This window comes from Schistocerca americana, chromosome 6 (genome assembly GCF_021461395.2).
Source record: "Schistocerca americana isolate TAMUIC-IGC-003095 chromosome 6, iqSchAmer2.1, whole genome shotgun sequence".
NCBI classification, from domain to species: domain Eukaryota; kingdom Metazoa; phylum Arthropoda; class Insecta; order Orthoptera; family Acrididae; genus Schistocerca; species Schistocerca americana.
Window position 1 is genome coordinate 640101790 of NC_060124.1, and position 21106 is coordinate 640122895.

Consider the following 21106-nt stretch of genomic DNA (forward strand, 5'->3'; position numbering starts at 1 on the left):
TAGGAGATTCACTCCTCTTATACTTAAGTCGGCATTCGGTGTTTTGTATTCAATTCTGATGCAATTTCTGTGTTTCATCGTCAACGTTAAGGTCCAAGGGACACAGTAAAACTGCACTGGTGCATCGGGATCCAATACTGGTCTCCCAGTAGTCGCTCAAAACTCAAATTCTTAGATGATTCACTCTTCTTGTACTTATGTCGGCATTAAGCCTTTTGTATTCAATCCCGATGCAATTTCTGTGTTTCATGGTCAATGTGAAGGTCCAAGGTATACAGTATACCTGCACTGGAGCATCGGAATCTAATACTTTACCCATTAGGAGTCGCTCAAAGCACAAACTCTTAGAAGATTCACTCATCTTGTACATAAGGCGGCGTAGAGCCTATCGTATTCAATGCAGATGAAATTTCTGTGTTTCATGGTTAATGTGAAAGTCGAAAGGATACAGTAAACCTGCGCTGGTGCATCGGAATCTAATACTGGTCCCCCAGGATCCGCTAAAATCACAAACTCTTAGAAGATTCATTCTTCTTGTACTTAATTCGGCATTGTGTCTTTTGTATTCAATTGCGGTGCAATTTCTGGGTTTCATGGTCAATATGAAGGTCAAAGGGATACAGTAAACCTGAACTGGTGCATCGGAATGTAATACTGGTCTCCCAGGATACGCTCAAAGCAGAAACTCATGGAAGATACACTCTTCTTGTACTTAAGTCGGCATTGTTCCATTTCAATTCTATCCTGATGCATTTTCTGTGTTTAATGGTCAATGTGAAAGTCGAAGGGATACAGTAAACCTGCATTGATGCATTGGAATCTAATACTGGTCTCCCAGGAGCCGCTCAAAACTCAAATTCTTAGATGATTCACTCTTCTTGTACTTAGGTCGGCATTAAGCCGTTTGTATTCAATCCCGATCCAATTTCTGTGTTACATGGTCAATATGACAGTCCAAGGGATAGAGTAAACCTGCATTGGTGCAGCGGAATCTAATACTGGTCTCCCAGGAGACGCTCTAAGCACAACCACTTAGGAGATTCACTCCTCTTGTACTGAAGTCGGCATTGGGTGTTTTGTATTCAATCCCGATGCAATTTCTGTGCATCCTGGATATGTGAAGGTCCAAAGGATTCAGTAAACCTGCACTGGTGCATGGGAATCTAATACACGTATTACAGGAGCCACTCAAAGCACAAACATTTGGAAGATTCACTCCTCTTGTACTTAAGTCGGCATTGTGCCTTTTGTATTCATTCCTGATGCAATATCTGTGTTTCATGCACATTGTGAAGGTCCAAGACATTCAGTAAACCTGCACTGGTGCATCGGAATCTAATACTGGTCTCCCAGGAGCCGTTCAAAGTTCAAAATCTTAGAAGATTCAGTCTTCTTGTACCTAAGTCGGCATTGTGCCTTTTGTATTCAATCCCGATCAAATTTCTGTGTGTCACGGTCAATGAGAATTTCCAAGGGATACAGGAAACCTGCACTGGTGCATCGGAATCTAATACTGGTCTCCCAGGGGCCGCTCAAAGAACAAACTCTCAGAAGATTCACTCTTCTTGTACTTAAATCGGCATTGTGCCTTTTGTATTCAATCCCGATGCAATTTCTGTGTTTCATGATCAATGTGAGGGTCCAAAGGATTCAGTAAACCTGCACTGGTGAATCGGAGTCTATTACTGGTCTCCCAGGAGACGCTCAAACTACAAACTCATAGACGTTTCACTGTTTCTGTACTTAAGTCGTAAATGTGCCATTAGTATTCAATCCCAATGCAATTTCTGTGTTACACGGTCACTGTGAAAGTCCAAGGGATACAGTGATCCTGCACTGGTGCATTGGAATATAATACTGGTCTGCCACGAGTAGCTCAAAACACAAACTCTTAGAAGATTCACTCTTCTTGTACTTAAGTTGGCATTGTGTTATTTGTATTCAATCCCCACGCAGTTTGTGTGTTTCATGGTCAATGTTACGATCCAAGGGATACAGTAAATCTGCACTGGTGCATCGGAATCTATCACTGGTCTCCCAGGAGCCGCTCAAATCACAAAGTCTTAGAAGATTCACTCTTCTTGTACTTAAGTTGGCATTGTGCCATTTTTATTCAGTCACGATGCAATTTCTGTGTTTCACGGTCAATATGAAAGTCCAAGGGGTACAGTAAACCTGCACTGGTGCATCGGAATCTAATACTGGTCTACCAGTTGACGCCCACATCACAAACTCTTAGATGATTCACTCTTCTTGTACTTAAGTCTGCATTGTGCCATTTGTATTCAATCCCGATGCAATTTCTGTGTTTCGTGGTCAATGTGAAAGACCAAGGGATACAGTAAACCTTCATTGGTGCATCGGAGTCTAATACTGGTCTCCCAGGAGAAACTCAAAGCACAAACTCTTAGAAGATTCACTCCTAATGTACTTAAGACGGCATTGTGCATTTTGTATTCAATCCCGATCGAATTTCTGTGTTTCATGGTCAATGTGAAGGTATAAAGGATACAGTAAACCTGCACTGGTGCATCGGAATCTAATACTGGTCTCCCAGGAGCCGCTGGAAGCACAAACTCTTAGAAGATTCACTCTTCTTGTACTTAACTTGGCATTGTGTGTTTTGTATTCAATCCCGATGCAATCTCTGTTTTTCACGGTCAATGTCCTGCAAAGTAGTGTTCCACGGCCTGCACAATCTAGAGACCTGTCCCACAAATCCACCCACCACCTCCTACAGCAGTCCAGTCGCAGGCATCTCCCACCATATAAAAGGCACGATCATGTGCAAAAGCAACCTGTTAAAAATCAGCTATGCTGCAATTACCATACAATTTTCCATGTAGGGATGACAAGTAACCAACTGTTCACTCGCAGTAATGTCTAGCACCAAACTGTGGCAAACCACAGACTTGACATTGCAGTTGCCAAGAGGCTGTACACCACTTCAACAACTGCTTTACTATACATACCATTTGGATATTCCCTTCCAGTGCAAGTTTCTCTGAACTACACAGGTGGAAATTGTCTCTCCAGCACATCTAGTGCCATCCACTTGACCTAAACCTCTGCTAATTTGTTTCCCACTGTATCACTTTACCTTTTCCCTTCTCTCTTCTGTACCCACCAATCTTTTCCCATTCAGACCATGTACTGTCTTCTCCAATCACTCTGCCCCCCCACCCCCAGCAGCTACTGCGGGTGTGTACATTTGGCTGTTTGTGTGGTTTCCAAACTAAACCATGTTCATTTTAGATATGTTAGATCCATATACTTTACCTGAAACTAATTCTCTGAGGTACTGAGACTACTGCTTCCTGGCTCAGGGTTTCTATTTTCAGCTAACACAGTAGTATTGTCTACAAACAAAAGTGTATGGGACAGGATATTTACCAGTGAATCATTCACACTGGACACCAAAAAGACTGTTGTGGGGCATGTAGACAACCCCTGAGATGGTTCACCAAGGCTGTGTGACTGCAGGAGCAGACAGCAAAAACTCTACACAAAAGATGGTCCAGCACGTCTCAGAGCTTACAGTCAAAAATTATCAGGCAAGGTGTCCATATTATGCAAATTAACGTAGGATTAACAAGTGACAAATGCAGTTACCAAAGCAAATTAAATGATGAGCATGCCATCAGTATTATAGCTCTAAAGGAAATGCATTTAGGTGATAATTCAGCAGCTACATGCAAGATTACGCAATATAAAGCAATATCAATACTCCTCTCAATTGTTAGGTGCATCCACAATAAATGAAAAAAGAAACAGCTCTTGGATTATGTTGGCTTAAGCAGTCAGAAAATTAGTGATGTAGAAGTAATTAGGATAAAACTCAAAGGCCTGGTTATTACATCAGTCCATAAATCACCTAACGGAAAGTGTCTGACACTAGTCTTACACACAGCAACTAGACAGCACGTATATGTTTAAGATTTTAATTCCAAAACACAACCTGGAGATACATAAATAGAGACAAAAATAGAGAACCATTGTTCGAATGGATCAACACACAAGAAATTATCTAAGTTTGATGCCAAGGAATTTAAAAAGTTTTGGGCAGGCAGATGGAAACTGATACAAAACCTGACCCATCCATCTTTTCCACTGATGAGAACAAATTACCACTGAATCACTCAATAGTAGTACCTAAACATTTTTCAAGGTGTGTACATTGGCTCACAAAAGTTATCATTGGTGCTGAAATATCAGTTACAAAATACATTGATAAACCCTCATGGAAATTTGAAAAAGCTAACTCGATACAATACACCCAGGAAGTGGAGAGCAACCCACACTGGACACCTCAAAAGTCAGAACATTGGGAATTATTGTAGATGTAGCTAAATGGAATATCTGAAGGGAAGTAACAAAATAATGTGTACTAGGTTGGGACAAACCTGCCCAAGTCCTCTACAAAGGATACCAAGTGTCTAAATAATGTTTTGATAACATTTTGTATTTAAAAATATGTGTGTGTATAAATTGTTCATGTTGATGTAAATTTGACAATTTAAGAAATGGTCATGCTTACGAACAATGTAAGAAATAGGTGTTATGTAAAAACCAGTGTGCTTTTGTTTGAAACGAAAATGGCTGTGGCGCACGGAAGAGGTGCGAAAGGCGAATTGGCGTGCTACCTTGAGCAAGTTCGGGAAGTAAGTCACACAGTCTGAAGGCAGCAGTGATTGAGGTAACTCCTTTGTGGAGCAGAAGCTTTGCCTGCAAATTTTCATAAAAATGCCTCGGTTGAAGACTGCAAACAGCTTACAGTATAGCTGCGAGTTGTTGACCTACTGTATGTAAAACTGAATGAAGCCAAGAAGAGAAATTGAGCCCATACAGCAAGAAACTTGCAGGCCGTAGTGTGGGTAGTGTAGCCATCATAACTGTTCACCACACCCAAGCCTACAGCCACCAGATAAGATTTTTTTCTATTTTTGCCTTTGTACAGCATGAACCATTAATTTAAACTGTGTTTTAATAATCATTCTTGAACTTTACGGAAACTGGCTCACCCTGTTATTTCATCCTAATCATACATCTGTATAGGGTTCCTTCCTGGTGTTTGATTAATCCGAGTGTCCTGTTTTACAGACTTATGAAGTGCCAAGTTAATATAAAGAGGCACCATTTAAATTGCTTTAGTGTAAATAATAAAAATGTTTTCTTAACTATTGCAAAGTGTTATGGTTTGCTTACATAAAATTCAATCAGAGTGAAGCCAAGTTACTAGAACCTGTTAGATGGCTACACAGAATTAGTTCAAAGAATAACAGGTTTTGAAAGTAAATTCCACCAAGAAAGAGGTTTTCTTTAAGTGAAATGTTCAGTTAAAAAGTGTGTGCTTTAGTGTCTAAGTATTTAAGTTTCTTGATTATGGAAAGTGCTTTTCTAAAGGTAGTCCCCCCCACCCCGGCTAATTTTTTTTACCTTCCTTGAAGTTATCTACTGGGCTTTTTCTTTTTTAAAAACATAATGTATAAAGATGTAGCCCAAAATTGTTTAAGTGGGGTAATTTATTTGAAGAGCCAAACTAAACAGTAGCAAGAAAGTAGGCAAAATTCACATTTCTGCTTCTCCAATACTTCACTATTTCATTGCCAGGATAGGTTGGTGACCATTAAGTGCATGTTTTAAACCACTAAATGAACTTGGAAATGAGTTTTCCTAGCTTCAGTATATTATTATTCATACTGTGTTCCTATCTAGCCACTGGGTAAGATCTTAGGAAAAGAAGTGAATAGTCCAATTTACTTATCCATTAGACGCAACACACGGTAAATCCTGTAAGAAGGATAACTCTATTGATTATCTTTTCCTGTAAACAGGACTATCCTTCGATAGTGTATTTTATTTTAAAACTAAACTAAATTTTAGTAAGAGGGTTATACGTGGCAACATAGAGACAGGGTTTCTGTTATTTACGTAAAAGCATACTAATATCATAATGGTAGTGTTATAAGGTCCTATTAATGTGTGGTCATGACATTTGTTAAATGTCTCACCACATTTCTATTGAAACTATTTACTCTTCTTGTAAATAACACCTATGACAATTTTATACAAATGTCCACTAAGACTTTGCTTGTCAACTTTCATTTAGGTAACAGCGATCTTTTAGATGTATTTAAATCAGTACTGTTAAGAAATACTGACTAGCTTTATTTTCAAGAATCTCAAGTTTAAGTTATACATACTGTTATCCTCCAATAAGAATCATTGGCCGATTCTTCATCTTTGACAGGTTCATCATGCCTGCAATGCAAAACATTATCTTTTGTATTAACAGATGAAATCCAACTTTTTAAATTTAATAAATGCTTATACAAACATAAAGTTTCTTCAAAAAATGTATTTATGACAACTTCCTGTCACAGATAATTTTCACTGAATGTTGCAACCCAGTTATAATGCTGATGAGAAGCAAATGTTGATCTTTTCCCTCTCTTCCTTCACCATCTGTTTTGTTCACCTTGACATATTTCTACCAAACAGACTACCCCAATGGATCCACTGCTTATATTTAACACACAGTAAATTCAGTGCAAATATTTCCTTAACACAGGATGTGCATTGACGAGCTTGAATTAATCAGAAAAATATAAACAGATACTAACCGTTCCACAGCTCTTACAAAATACTTGCATTAAGTAATCATCAAAGCTACTTTTTGTACAGCAAGAGGACTAAAAGTCAAAATGGTGCTACATGCTACAGGCAGTGCAATACAATATATTTTACTCATTGCTACAGCAATAAATGTACTTATAAAAATATTCAGACTTAGACTATAATCAAATACAGAGAGAGAAAATATTCTAACTAAAGAGATATAGCAGCCATAGGCAGAAACAAATAAAAAAACTGATACTAATCTTAGCTTTGAGGACCAAAAGTTTCTTCATCTGGAAAACACAAAAAGAGAAATGAGACTGTTCAAGAATTAAGGATGAAAATTCAGGATCTTGAGTCAAGGAAGATGGACATGATGAAATTCAGTTGCGAAAGAGCAGCAGATGATGTAATTTTAAATGCTGAGAAATAAGATCTCTTCAAGAGGAGCCACCAAAAGGTCAAATAAGTGAAGAACAAGCTGAAAATACCGGTAAATGGGCTAAAATGGCGGCAAATAGATAAAGGAAACAGAAAGGAAGTGCTGAAGAACAGGCAACCAAACAACAACAACAACAACAACAACAATAATAACAGCACATTGTAGCAATATATAATAGCAGTCCCACAACATCTGGAGGAAGATTTTCCACTAACAGAACAATAAATTCATGAAGCCATCAAATCTTCCAAAACTTCAAAGCAACAAATGAAGACTCCACTACAGCAAAATTATTGAAATAGTCAGAACACACAAATGATCTACAACTGCTGTTTGAGAACATTTGGAAAGCTGAAGAGATTATGGAAAGCATTAATCCACAGCTATGAAAAAAAGGGGACACTCAAAATGTCAACAATGGCAGAGATGCCTCACTTCTGCCAGTGGTATACAAAATATTATCAAAAATTCTCTGGACAGAGTTGTAGAAACTTTAGACAAATAACTGGGAGAATCTCGAGGAGCTCTAGAAAGGGAAGACCCTGCACAGAGCAGATGTTTATTAGAAAATCGATAATCCTCCACAGACTGCTAATCACCAAACCTATAATAGTATCATGTATTGGTTTCAAGAAAACTTTTGATTTGGTAGGCAGAGAAATTATAGGTAAAATCATCAAAGAATTTTGTATTAAAGCAAACATAATCCTCAAAACACTAGCAAATAGGATGACTGAAGCTAAATTTATGGGAGAAGTATCTCAACCATTTGAAATAAAAACTGGTGTTAGACAAGGGGACAGTTTATCACCTTTACTGTAACACTGCATTCTAGAAAAAATAGAAAGTATCTGGAATTTGGAGAAAAAAAAATTACAAAATTGAACCAATAATTTTAGGACGAATAACAAATGGAATTAAGGTAAACTGCCTGGCTTCTGCAGATGATTCTGATATACTTTCAAAAAATCTGACAGACAGTTATTGAAAGAAATCTTTTGGAAGAAATAGCAAAGAGAGCTGGTCCCAAAATTTCAGCCGAAAAAACAACATTGATGACAATTTCAAACAATGCATCAACATTCTTAGAAAAACAAAAATGTAAAATAGCATTAGGAAGTAAATTTAAATATATTGGACAAACTGTACAACAAAATGGACTAGAAGAATTAACAGTAGATGCAAGAGTCAGCAAACTGGAGAGAGCAAATCGTTTTATAAAGGATATTTACAACAAGAAATGTACAACTAAAAAAACAAAACTAAAACACTATCCCACAGTGGTATGACCAGGATGTTTATATGGATGAGGATGCCTAATGATGAACTATAAGCTGGACAGAACAGAGGTTCCTCAAAGGAGCATTATTAGAAAATAATGGTTGCAATACAAGCTACAGATGGCTGGAAAATGAGAAGTAATGAGGAGATCTACAAAAATTTTGAGAAAATATCAGAAGTAATGGCTAAAAGAAGATTAATTTTTTTTTAGAGACCTCTACTGAATGAGTAGTTCTGGAAGAAGGACTCAATGATAGCATGGATTACAGAAATAAGAAAGAAACAACATCAAACAATCAGAAATAATAGAAAGAAACCTTTTTACAGATAAAATACTGAATTTAAAAGGATCATCACCTCTCCAAGATCAAAATTAATTTCATCCCTCTCAATAAGACCGTGAAAACCGGAAATAAAATTCATAAATATGATATTGCGAAGCTCAAAATCAATCAAAGCATATTGGAACAATGCCACCAGTAACTGACAGTTGAATCCCATAAATGGGCAGACATTGCCTCCATGATCCAACAAGCAGCTAATACTACAATCCTGACAGCTAAAAAGAGGAATCATACATGGTGGAATGAGGTTTGTGGTGAGGTGGTGGCCCAAACAGCAAGTGCATGGAAAAAGTGGAATTCTACCAGGAGTCCTGATGATTTTGATGTATTCCATGAAGTTCGAAAATATGCAGCCAGAACTCTATGAAGGTCTAAGCAATTGCATGAGAAACAGCAGTTAGAATAGATCGATCAGTGTTTCCAGATAAACAATGTCAGAGACTTCTATCAGGCGTTCAAATCGAATTTGAAAGGATACCAAGCCCCTAGTTTTTGTTTTAGAGACGAAAATGGAAAGCTCAGTGTTGTGCACATAGTTCCACATATTCGGCGCGTACACAAATTTCCCACTAGAGTGCGCCCCGCTAAGCAAAACAGCGCAGGCGCAGCGCTCGTCCATCTCCGCACTATGAGATGGCGCTGCCATAGAGACGGACCAAATTCTGCTTCCGCCGATCCGCGTATTAATATGTAACGCAGCCAATGAGATTGCTGCTAACATAGAACATTTTCTCCTCGCGCATCACACTCGCGCAGTGATACATGAACGTGCGAGGTATTATAACGAGTGTAAAGACCTTCGATCAGTCAGTCTGCATTTGTCTGCACCAGTCTGTATGAGTCTGCATTAGTCTGTACCAGTCTGCATTAGTCTGTACCAGTCCGTCGAGTTCTACAATTGTCTGTACCAGTCCATAGTCAAGATTCAGTCTGCGCCTGATAAGATTACCATATTCCTGTACATAGCCATGAAGATAAATGTATAGACACTTTTGTCAAGTATCTGAAATATATGTGAGAATAAGATTAACGTACCAATCCCAAAGAACTTCAGATTGTCAATTGTAAATAGCATCCAGAACCAAGTTAAGTAATTTTTATATTTGTTATTATTTTAGTAAATGTGTGTGAAAATTAATCAAATTCTGTTTAAAGTTGGTCACCGTCAATCTGCTACTCTAAGCGTGCAAGTGGCATTTCTATCATCTGACCGAATGGCAGAAGATAAACACACCATGATAAGACCACGAGACATACTGCTGACACTCGCTTACTTCGTTAGAGCAACAAGTCAAATAATCTGATGGTGTGTGTACTGAAGGTCTTACAGTATGCACACCACACTCGGCCTGACCAACAAAGAAAACTGCAAGATCATGTCTCGTTACTTTGAAAACCTACTTAATTGTGATGAACCGAAAGAAAGATTCCCTGCATGTGCCCCAATCCACAAACTACCCCTAATCTCCATCTAGTAAAGAGGAGACCAAAGAGATCATCAACAACTTTAAGAATAATAAGGCAGCTGGAGAGGATTCAATAGTGGTGGAACTACTGAAGCTGGCAAATAATGAAACTCTAGATATACTAGTCCAACTTTTTGAGGAGATCTGGAGAGCTGGGATGATACCAACTGAATGGCAGTCAGCTTTAATCCATCGTCTACACAAAAAAGGTGATAAACAGAATGTCAGTAACTATAGGGGTACCTCATTAGTATCTGTTCCACATAAGATTCTCTCCAAAGTGATACAGAATAGAATAGAAGGTCATTGTAACCAACTGATTGGGGACTATCAAGCTGGTTTCCGAAAGGGCAATTCTTGCGCAGAACAGATCTTTAACCTGAAGAACATCATCAGGTCCAAAAAACTGGAAGAAATAACTATGTGGTCATGTTTGTTGATTTTCAAAAAGTATATGACTCCATCGACTGACAGGCATTAATGAATATTTTGGAAAAGTTTGGGATGGATAATACCTCAAGAAAGCTGATCAAACAAACTCTTACTAACACAGTGTCAAAAATTAAATTTATGGGTGAGGTATCTGAACCCTTTACAATCAGAACGGACATAAGACGAGGAGATGGACTATCCCTCTCCTTTTCAATTGTGTCTTGGAAAAGGTCACTCGAGAGTGGAGAAAGTTATTAGCCCAAGAAGAAACAAATGAAGAGTGGTTCAGACTTGGTCCTAAGAACAAAGGGGTGTGCATTGACTGCTTAGATTTTGTGGCTGACCTGGCCATTTTTGCTAACAACAAAGAGTCAGCAGTCAACAAGATAAATAGGCTGTCAGAAATTGCTGAAAAAAGTTAGACTCCAGATCTCTATTCAAAAGACAAAATATATAACGAACATCTGTAACGGACCTGAATGGATGATAACCAACCTGGGAAAAAATCAGATGAGTTAAGAATTTCAGGTATCTCGGTGAAGTCATCCACCAGGAGAATGGATTAAAAGAAGAAGCAATTGCCAGGATGAGGAAGTTAGACCAAGCATACCAACTGACAAAGAATACTTATAACAAAAAGTCTATGAGTATGTGGGCCAAGTTCCAACATAATAATACAGTTGTAAAACCTGAGGGCTTATAAGCATCCAAAACTTTGACCACGAATAGACAAGGTCAAGCTGAGCGGCTGGAAAAGCGTGAGTGTAGGATATTAAGGAAAATCCTAAGGTAATAGATGGGTCGATGGACAATGGCGAATGAGAGCAAATGAGGAATCGTGCAGCAAGACAGAACCTATCACAGCATCCATTACAAAGAAATGATTGTTATTTTATGGTCATCTCATGAAAATGGACGGTGATCGACTATCAAAAAGAATACAGAGTTTCATCCTATCTAAGAAAACGACGCCGAGATGGTTCAAAGAATGTGAAAAAGATCTTAAGCAGATTGGTATCTCAGAGAGAAATTCCTGAAAGGAACAAATTTAGAAGATTGGTGACCAACTACCAAGGTTTTAACATGGCATCAACATCCGAAAGACAGTGAGGACCCTTATCTGAAGGGCATAAAAAGGTACTTCTTAGAGGGGCTCAGAAGATACTGGCAGGAAGTCAAAGCTGGAGCAAGAACAAGACCTGGGCACTACAGTGAAGTCGGTTGTTACCACGCAGTCCATAAAGACTCACCTCGATAAAAAAAAAAAATAAATAAAAATAAAAGGCTTTCGATGCAGAAGAAATAGGGGATTGAGAACAACACGAATAGAATAAAGGGGGAAAAACATGAGGAGGAGATGGACGAGTACTGGAAAAACAGGAGACGACAAGGGAAGAAGAAGAAGTGAAGTTATTACATGATGAGAGATGGTGATTGAATTTGATTTGATTCAGTTTTCGTTACATACACCGAAAAAATGAGATGATTCTCAAGGGTGTGGAACATGTCAGAATGTATAACACAAAACATTTTAATATAATGAATACTACCCTGATCATTTGTCATGAGATTGTCAAAATAGGTGAATACAATACAGTAAACTGGAGAAGCTAATATTTACAGAATTAATACGCTCTCAGAATGAAATATTGTTGTTGTTGTTGTTGTTGTGGTCTTCAGTCCTGAGACTGGTTTGATGCAGCTCTCCATGCTACTCTATCCTGTGCAACCTTCTTCATCTCCCAGTACCTACTGCAACCTACATCCTTCTGAATCTGCTTAGTGTATTCATCTCTTGGTCTCCCTCTATGATTTTTACCCTCCACGCTGCCCTCCAATACTAAATTGGTGACCCCTTGATGCCTCAGAACATGTCCTACCAACCGATCCCTTCTTCTGGTCAAGTTGTGCCACAAACTTCTCTTCTCCCCAATCCTATTCAATACTTCCTCATTAGTTATGTGATCTACCCATCTAATCTTCAGCATTCTTCTGTAGCACCACATTTCGAAAGCTTCTATTCTCTTCTTGTCCAAACTATTTATCGTCCATGTTTCACTTCCATACATGGCTACACTCCATACGAATACTTTCAGAAATGACTTCCTGACACTTAAATCTATACTGGATGTTAACAAATTTCTCTTCTTCAGAAACGCTTTCCTTGCCATTGCCAGCCTACATTTTATATCCTCTCTACTTCGACCATCATCAGTTATTTTGCTCCCCAAATAGCAAAACTCCTTTACTACTTTAAGTGCCTCATTTCCTAATCTAATTCCCTCAGCATCACCCGACTTAATTAGACTACATTCCATTATCCTTGTTTTGCTTTTGTTGATGTTCATCTTATATCCTCCTTTCAAGACACTGTCCATTCCATTCAACTGCTCTTCCAAGTCCTTTGCTGTCTCTGACAGAATTACAATGTCATCGGCGAACCTCAAAGTTTTTATTTCTTCTCCATGAATTTTAATACCTACCCCGAATTTTTCTTTTGTTTCCTTTACTACTTGCTCAATATACAGATTGAACAACATCGGGGAGAGGCTACAACCCTGTCTTACTCCCTTCCCAACCACTGCTTCCCTTTCATGTCCCTTGACTCTTATAACTGCCATCTGGTTTCTGTACAAATTGTAAATAGCCTTTCGCTCCCTGTATTTTACCCCTGACACCTTTAGAATTTGAAAGAGAGTATTCCAGTCAACATTGTCAAAAGCTTTCTCTAAGTCTACAAATGCTAGAAACATAGGTTTGCCTTTCCTTAATCTTTCTTCTAAGATAAGTCGTAAGGTCAGTATTGCCTCACGTGTTCCAGTGTTTCTACGGAATCCAAACTGATCTTCCCCGAGGTTGGCTTCTACTAGTTTTTCCATTCGTCTGTAAAGAATTCGTGTTAGTATTTTGCAGCTGTGACTTATTAAGCTGATAGTTCGGTAATTTTCACATCTGTCAACACCTGCTTTCTTTGGGATTGGAATTATTATATTCTTCTTGAAGTCTGAGGGTATTTCGCCTGTTTCATACATCTTGCTCACCAGATGGTAGAGTTTTGTCAGGACTGGCTCTCCCACGGCCGTCAGTAGTTCCAATGGAATATTGTCTACTCCGGGGGCCTTGTTTCGACTCAGGTCTTTCAGTGCTCTGTCAAACTCTTCACGCAGTATCATATCTCCCATTTCATCTTCATCTACATCCTCTTCCATTTCCATAATATTGTCCTCAAGTACATCGCCCTTGTATAGACCCTCTATATACTCCTTCCACCTTTCTGCTTTCCCTTCTTTGCTTAGAACTGGGTTTCCATCTGAGGTCTTGATATTCATACAAGTCGTTCTCTTATCTCCAAAGGCCTCTTTAATTTTCCTGTAGGTGGTATCTATCTTACCCCTAGTGAGATAGGCCTCTACATCCTTACATTTGTCCTCTAGCCATCCCTGCTTAGCCATTTTGCACTTCCTGTCGATCTCATTTTTGAGATGTTTGTATTCCTTTTTGCCTGTTTCACTTACTGCATTTTTATATTTTCTCCTTTAATCAATTAAATTCAATATTTCTTCTGTTACCCAAGGATTTCTACTAGCTCTCGTCTTTTTACCTACTTGATCCTCTGCTGCCTTCACTACTTCATCCCTCAAAGCTACCCATTCTTCTTCTACTGTATTTATTTCCCCCATTTCTGTCAATTGCTCCCTTATGCTCTCCCTGAATCTCTGTACAACCTCTGGTTCTTTTAGTTTATCCAGGTCCCATCTCCTTAAATTCCCACCCTTTTGCAGTTTCTTCAGTTTTAATCTACAGGCCATAACCAATAGATTGTGGTCAGAGTCCACATCTGCCCCTGGAAATGTCTTACAATTTAAAACCTGGTTCCTAAATCTCTGTCTTACCATTATATAATCTATCTGATACCTTTTAGTATCGCCAGGGTTCTTCCATGTATACAATCTTCTTTCATGATTCTTAAACCAAGTGTTAGTTATGATTATGTTGTGCTCTGTGCAAAATTCGACCAGGCGGCTTCCTCTTTCATTTCTGTCCCCCAATCCATATTCACCTACTATGTTTCCTTCTCTCCCTTTTCCTACACTCGAATTCCAGTCACCCATGACTATTAAATTTTCGTCTCCCTTCACAATCTGAATAATTTCTTTTATTTCATCATACATTTCTTCAGTTTCTTCGTCATCTGCAGAGCTAGTTGGCATATAAACTTGTACTACTGTAGTAGGCGTGGGCTTCGTATCTATCTTGGCCACAATAATGCGTTCACTATGCTGTTTGTAGTAGCTTACCCGCATTCCTATTATCCTATTCATTATTAAACCTACTCCTGCATTGCCCCTATTTGATTTTGTGTTTATAACCCTGTAGTCACCTGACCAGAAGTCTTGTTCCTCCTGCCACCGAACTTCACTAATTCCCACTATATCTAACTTCAACCTATCCATTTCCCTTTTTAAATTTTCTAACCTACCTGCCCGATTAAGGGATCTGACATTCCACGCTCCGATCCGTAGAACGCCAGTTTTCTTTCTCCTGATAACGACATCCTCTTGCGTAGTCCCCGCCCGGAGATCCGAATGGGGGACTATTTTACCTCCGGAATATTTTACCCAAGAGGACGCCATCATCATGTAATCATACAGTAAAGCTGCATGCCCTCGGGAAAAATTACGGCTGTAGTTTCCCCTTGCTTTCAGCCGTTCGCAGTACCAGCACAGCAAGGCTGTTTTGGTTATTGTTACAAGGCCAGATCAGTCAATCATCCAGACTGTTGCCCTTGCAACTACTGAAAAGGCTGCTGCCCCTCTTCAGGAACCACACGTTTGTCTGGCCTCTCAACAGATACCCCTCCATTGTGGTTGCACCTACGGTACGGCTATCTGTATCGCTGAGGCACGCAACCCTCTCCACCAATGGCAAGGTCCATGGTTCATGGGGGGGGGGGGGGGGGGGGGGGAAACATTGTTATGCACTATTAATAAATTTATGTTATGCACTATTAATAAATTTAGCATACACAAAATACCTAATATTGACTGTTGCAACCAAGTACTGTCAAAACTTAAATCTAACATATTTTTACTTACGCTGGCCTAACAGTCTCTGTTAGGATATTCATCTGTAGAGTAGAAGGCATTGCCTATCAAAAAGTCATTCAAACTCTGTTTAAACTGTGCTTTATCTGAAACCAAGTTTTTAATGGTTGCTGGTAATTTATTGAAAATGTGTGTTCCTGAATATTGGGCCCCCTTTTGGACCAACATATGTGATTTTAGGTCTTTATGTAGATTGTTCTTATTCCTAGTATTGATAATATGTATTGAGCTATTTGTTGGAAATATAGATATATAACTTGCATCAAATTTCATTAAGGAGTAAGTATACTGAGAAGCCATGGTTGGAATTCAAAGTTCCTCGAATAGGTTCTACACGATGTTCTTCAAAGACTGGTCCCAGATACTCCATTGCACCATTCACCGAACCTGATAACCCCGAGCCGTCAGTAACAAAAATTAAGTCTTGCTTAAGAGATTTACAGCACTACATGCACTTGTTACCAAAGTCTCATTTACTTTTAGAGCTATCTGTTCCACTTCCTTTTTGGCCCCACTTCTCTCTGTCTCCACTATATCCCATACAGTTCTTATTTTGTTGCCCGATACAATTATCTTTTTCTCTTAATAAAGCTACTTCGATTTCTGGATTACTTGATTCAATATTTTGCAGTATTCTTTGCAATGCATTACAATTCTAATATCAGAAATGTTCCTAGGTAGTAGATACAGTCTCCTTTTTGCCCCACATGATATCTTTATTCCTTGTGTAATCCATGGTTTATCTTTTGACTTCTGTGTGATCTGAGTTACCTTTAGGGGAAAACAATTTTCAAAAGAGGAGGTAACTTTATTAATAAATGCTTTGTATTTTCCATTTGAGTCAGGTAAACATCTCTCCAGTTCATGTCTTTGAGCAATTTCCTGAATTCCTCAATTTCTGGCTTATTTATTATCCTCCTGCACTCAGATTTAATATTTTTTTATCCTGACAAGTTTCAACATTTAACACAAGATGCTGCACGTCGTGATCAGATAGTCCATTTACTATTGGTTTTGTGATATGACTTTTTTCCCCTAGATTTGTTCATAAAGATATTATCAATAGCAGTCTCAGAGCATTTACATATCCTAGCTGCAAAGTTCACAGTAGGAACTAAATTGAATGATAGTGTTAAAAACACCAGCAACCACTATTTCCTCTTTTTTTTTTTTACACAAGCTATTCCTTTCGCTTTGTGAAATGAAGCACTGCCTAGTTCCAAAACACAGGACTACTATGACAAGGTGAAATGTTCTCAGAGTGCTACATGTATGATAGTAAATGTAATCCGCACTATAGTTGTTTTCTGAGTAGTTATGCTGTGTGTGTTTCATTCAATCAGATGAAATGGAATAAAATCATCAATTTATTTATTTTGGCTCTTTATCACCAAGATACATTCAATGTTGGTTGAGGTTTATCTTTTGAATTCACTCCAGTGTAGATTGTCAAAATTTTATCAGTTGTCAAAGTACTTGTAACACAGTTTCCGAATTTACTGCCATCCAGGAAAGTCTCCCACTCAAATTATTCTCAGAGACTGAGAGCTGGCTGAAACCCAGAGTAGAAAGCTCTCACATATTTAGTGATTAATGGAATATATATCGGAAAGGCAGGTTAGACACTGTAGGAGAGGGAGTGTCCATTGTCTCTACTGAGGTCAAAGCTGATTGTGACAGTGAAGTTACCTGGTTGCCTATAACAAGTCTATGTGAAATCACGTTAATTAATGGATGTTTTAATCATCCACCCGGTTCTGCTATGACAGTTTTGGAGCCATTCAAAGAAAGTCTACAGACAGTAGCACGTAAATACCTAGATCATGCAATGCTAGTTGGAGGTTAATTTAGCCTACTGAGTATAGATAGTAGCCTATGGCTTTATTTCAGGGGGTGCAGTCAATCTTGTGAAGCACTTTTGAATGTGGTTTTCGAAAATTGTCTTGAGCACCTAGTTTGGCACGCCACATGCAATGGAAATATCTTAGACCTTGTAGTTACAAACAGCCCAGATATCATCAATGACTTCAGCATAGAGATGGGGATTAATAATCATGATAACATCATAATAACTAAGACTACAAAAATTAATAAATCAGTCAAGAAGGCTAGGAAAATGTTCATGCCAGAAAGAGCAGATAAGCAGATGTTAGCATCTCACTTAGACAGAACTGACATCACTTAGTTCCATTAAGATGGACGTAGAGAGATTATGGTCAAAGCTTAAATAGATCGTGAATTGCACTCTCAACAAGTCTGTACCTAGTAAACGAATTATGGATGCAAAAGAGCCACTGTGGTTTAACAATGAAATTCAGAAAATACTGAGGAAGGAAAAGCTACTGCACTCTTAGTTCAAAAGAGAATGCCAAATGCCAACAAGGAAAGGTTACTACCACTGTCATACCTCAGCAAAAGATCTGGCTGAGAAGCAGGGGAAATTATTGTCCTATGTAAAATCGCTAAGTGAGTCAAAGTTTTCCATCAAGTCACTTGACCAGTCTGGTGTGGCAGTAGGAGATAAATGTTTTAAATTTTGCATTCCAGAAATCATTCATGCAAGAGAATCATATAAACATACCGTCATTTGACAATAGCACAAAGACACCTAACAACAATCACCACAAGAGGTCAGCGCTAGCACAAGTTGTTCACATGATATTCGTTGGACTGTTGCCTGTAAACACATGCCATGTCAGTGCTCTTGGAAGAGAGCTGTGGCAGTGACACGGCTCTGTTGTTGTTCCTGTGTAGTGATCTGCAATGACGGGACGGTACAGGGGGGGGGGGGGGGGGTCAAGATTCAAGCAGTAATTAAGAACTTCATAAAGAAAGGTATGAAAGCGAAGGACATTCATGCCGATTTCCAGAATACACCAGGGGACTCTGCTCCTTTGTCTTCAACTGTTGCCAAGTGGATAAATGAATTTAAATTTGGTCAGGAGAGCTTAGATGATGATCATCCATGAATAGGTCAGCCAAGATGTGTCACTACTCTAGAAATCATTGCAAAAGTGCGCATAATGATCAAGGAGGATCACCAATTTAGAGGGCATGAAATTGCTCACGCTTGCCAGATGTATCTGAAAGGTATTCACAAGATGGGTGCCGCGACTCTTGACGCTGGGTCAAAAACGCATGAGAATGGACATATCACAACAATGTTTGGCCTGTTTTAGGAGAAACAAACAAGATCTTTTGTGCTGGTTTGTGACCACGAAGAAACTTTGTTTTACTACTATACCCCAGAGACAAAGCAACAATCAAAGCAGTGGAAACATGCTGAATCTCTGCCGCCAAACTCCTTCAGCGGGGAAGGACTTGGCGTCAGTGTTCTGGGATGCGCCACCAAATTCCTTCAGCGGGGAAGATCATGGCATCAGTGTTCTGGGATGAGAAGGGGATTCTGTTTGTACATTGTCTCCCCACTGGGCAAACAATTACTGGAGAATACTATGCTAACCTTCTGGACAAATTATAACAAAAGGTATGCGAAAAAGGCCAGGTTTAATAAGGAAGAAAGTCATCTAGCATCAAGCCAATGCACGCTCACACGCGTGTGCCATCGCCATGGTAAAATTACACAAACTAAGGTATGAATTGTTGCCACACGTGCCTCTTCCCTAAACTGAAAATTTTTCTTTGTGGATGAAGATTCACTTAAATGAAGAATTGGTAGCCTGAATTGATAACTATTTTGTAGGCCTGGAGGAAAATCATTGTCGAGATGGGATCAAGGTATTGGAACACTGTTGGACCAAGTGAATTAATCTACAAGCAGGGTACATTGAAAAACAAAAAAGTTTCAGTGACATAAGTACTTTTTTTCTATTCTGTTTCAAGAACTTTTCAAACCACCCTCGTAAGCATCCCTGACACCTGAAATAATTAAAAACAAATAAGTCGCCAGTTGCAGATGGAATCTCAATTTGGTTTTACAAAGAGTGCTATATGGCACTGGACCCTTACTTAGCTTGTATTTATTGTGAATCTCTCACCCAGCAGAAAGACCTAAGCAACTGGGGAAAAAAATACAGAGGCGTCTCCTGTAAATACGAAGGGCGAAAGAACAGACCTACGAAATTACAGACCAATCCGTAACATCAGTTTGCTGCAGAATTCTTGTACATATTCTGGGTTTGAATCTAATCAGTTTCATGGTGACCAATAAGTTTATGTCCACAAATTAGTACAAAGCATCACTCATGGGCAACTCAGCATGCTCTTTTGTCATACGACGTCTGTTCAAAAAATTCCAGAACTTTGTCCACAAAATTTTCTATGCTTATCTTTTAGTTACTATGGATTGTCTCCTTCGAAATACTCTCCTCCACAATTGATACACTGCTCCCAATATCATTTCCACTTCCAGGAGCAGTCTTGACACACCTCTTGCTGGGTCGCATAAAGTGCCGTCTGCGAATTTTCTTTTATCTCATCTACCATTGCAAAACTTCATCCTTTTCAACTTTGGAAATAAAAAGAAGTCTGCAGGGGTCATACTATTCTCACATGGAACATCTCATTCTCTTTTGTGAGATCCAAAAAGTTTTTTTGGTTTTGACTCATGAGCCGTGGAATGAACTTGGCGGCAACACAATGCATTCCAAGATGCTGTGTCATTTCATAACATGATCCAATTGAAATGTTACATTCTTCTACAATCTCTCGGACAGTGAATCTTCGACTGGCACACACAATTTCGTTGACGTTCCTGACACAAGCGTCATCAGGGGACATCTAAGAGCGTCCTGAACAAGGATCATTTTTGACTTTTGTAAAGCCATTTTTAAAACGTGTGAATAATACGTAACACCGAGTATGGCTTAAGCACTCATTGCTATAGGCTCCCTGCATCATTTGGTGTGTCTCTGTAAAGGTTTTCTTGAGTTTCACGGAAAATTTAATGCAGATGCATTGCTCCTCTAACTTTGCCATCAAAAATTCACAAACCCAGATTCCATATTTCTTGATTTCCGAGAAGCATTTGACATAGTGCCTCACTGCAGACTTTTAACAAAGGTACAAGCACATGGAATAGGTTCCCAGACATGTGAGTGGCTCAAAGACTTCTGAAGTAATAGAACCCACTACATTATCCCGACGGTGAGTGTCCATCAGTGACTAGGGTATCATTAGGATCGTTCCAGGGATGTGTGCTAGGAGCGCTATTACTCATATTTTCTATGTGCATAACTGATCTGATGGACAAAGTGGACAGTAATCTATGGTTGTTTGCTGATGATGATGTGGTGTATGGAAGGTGTCATTGTTGAGTGATTTAGGAGGATAAAAGATGACTTGGACAAAGTTCCCAGTTGGTGCAATAAATGACAGCTAACCCTAAATGTAGAAAAATATAAGTTACTGCAAATGAGTTGGAAAAACAAATCCATAATGCCAGAATCCTGCATTAGT

The 21106-nt window shown here is 38.9% G+C and overlaps 1 protein-coding gene across 1 annotated transcript in view; it reads right to left on the reverse strand.

Moving 5' to 3' along the window:
• Positions 1 to 6205: 6205 nt before the first annotated feature.
• LOC124620358 (molybdenum cofactor biosynthesis protein 1-like) overlaps positions 6206 to 21106 on the reverse strand; it is a 79083-nt gene continuing 64182 nt past the window's right edge. Inside the window, exon 7 of the mRNA XM_047147030.1 lies at positions 6206 to 6261. Within this exon, the coding sequence (XP_047002986.1) occupies positions 6206 to 6261 (56 nt within the window). The remainder of the gene's footprint in view (positions 6262 to 21106) is intronic.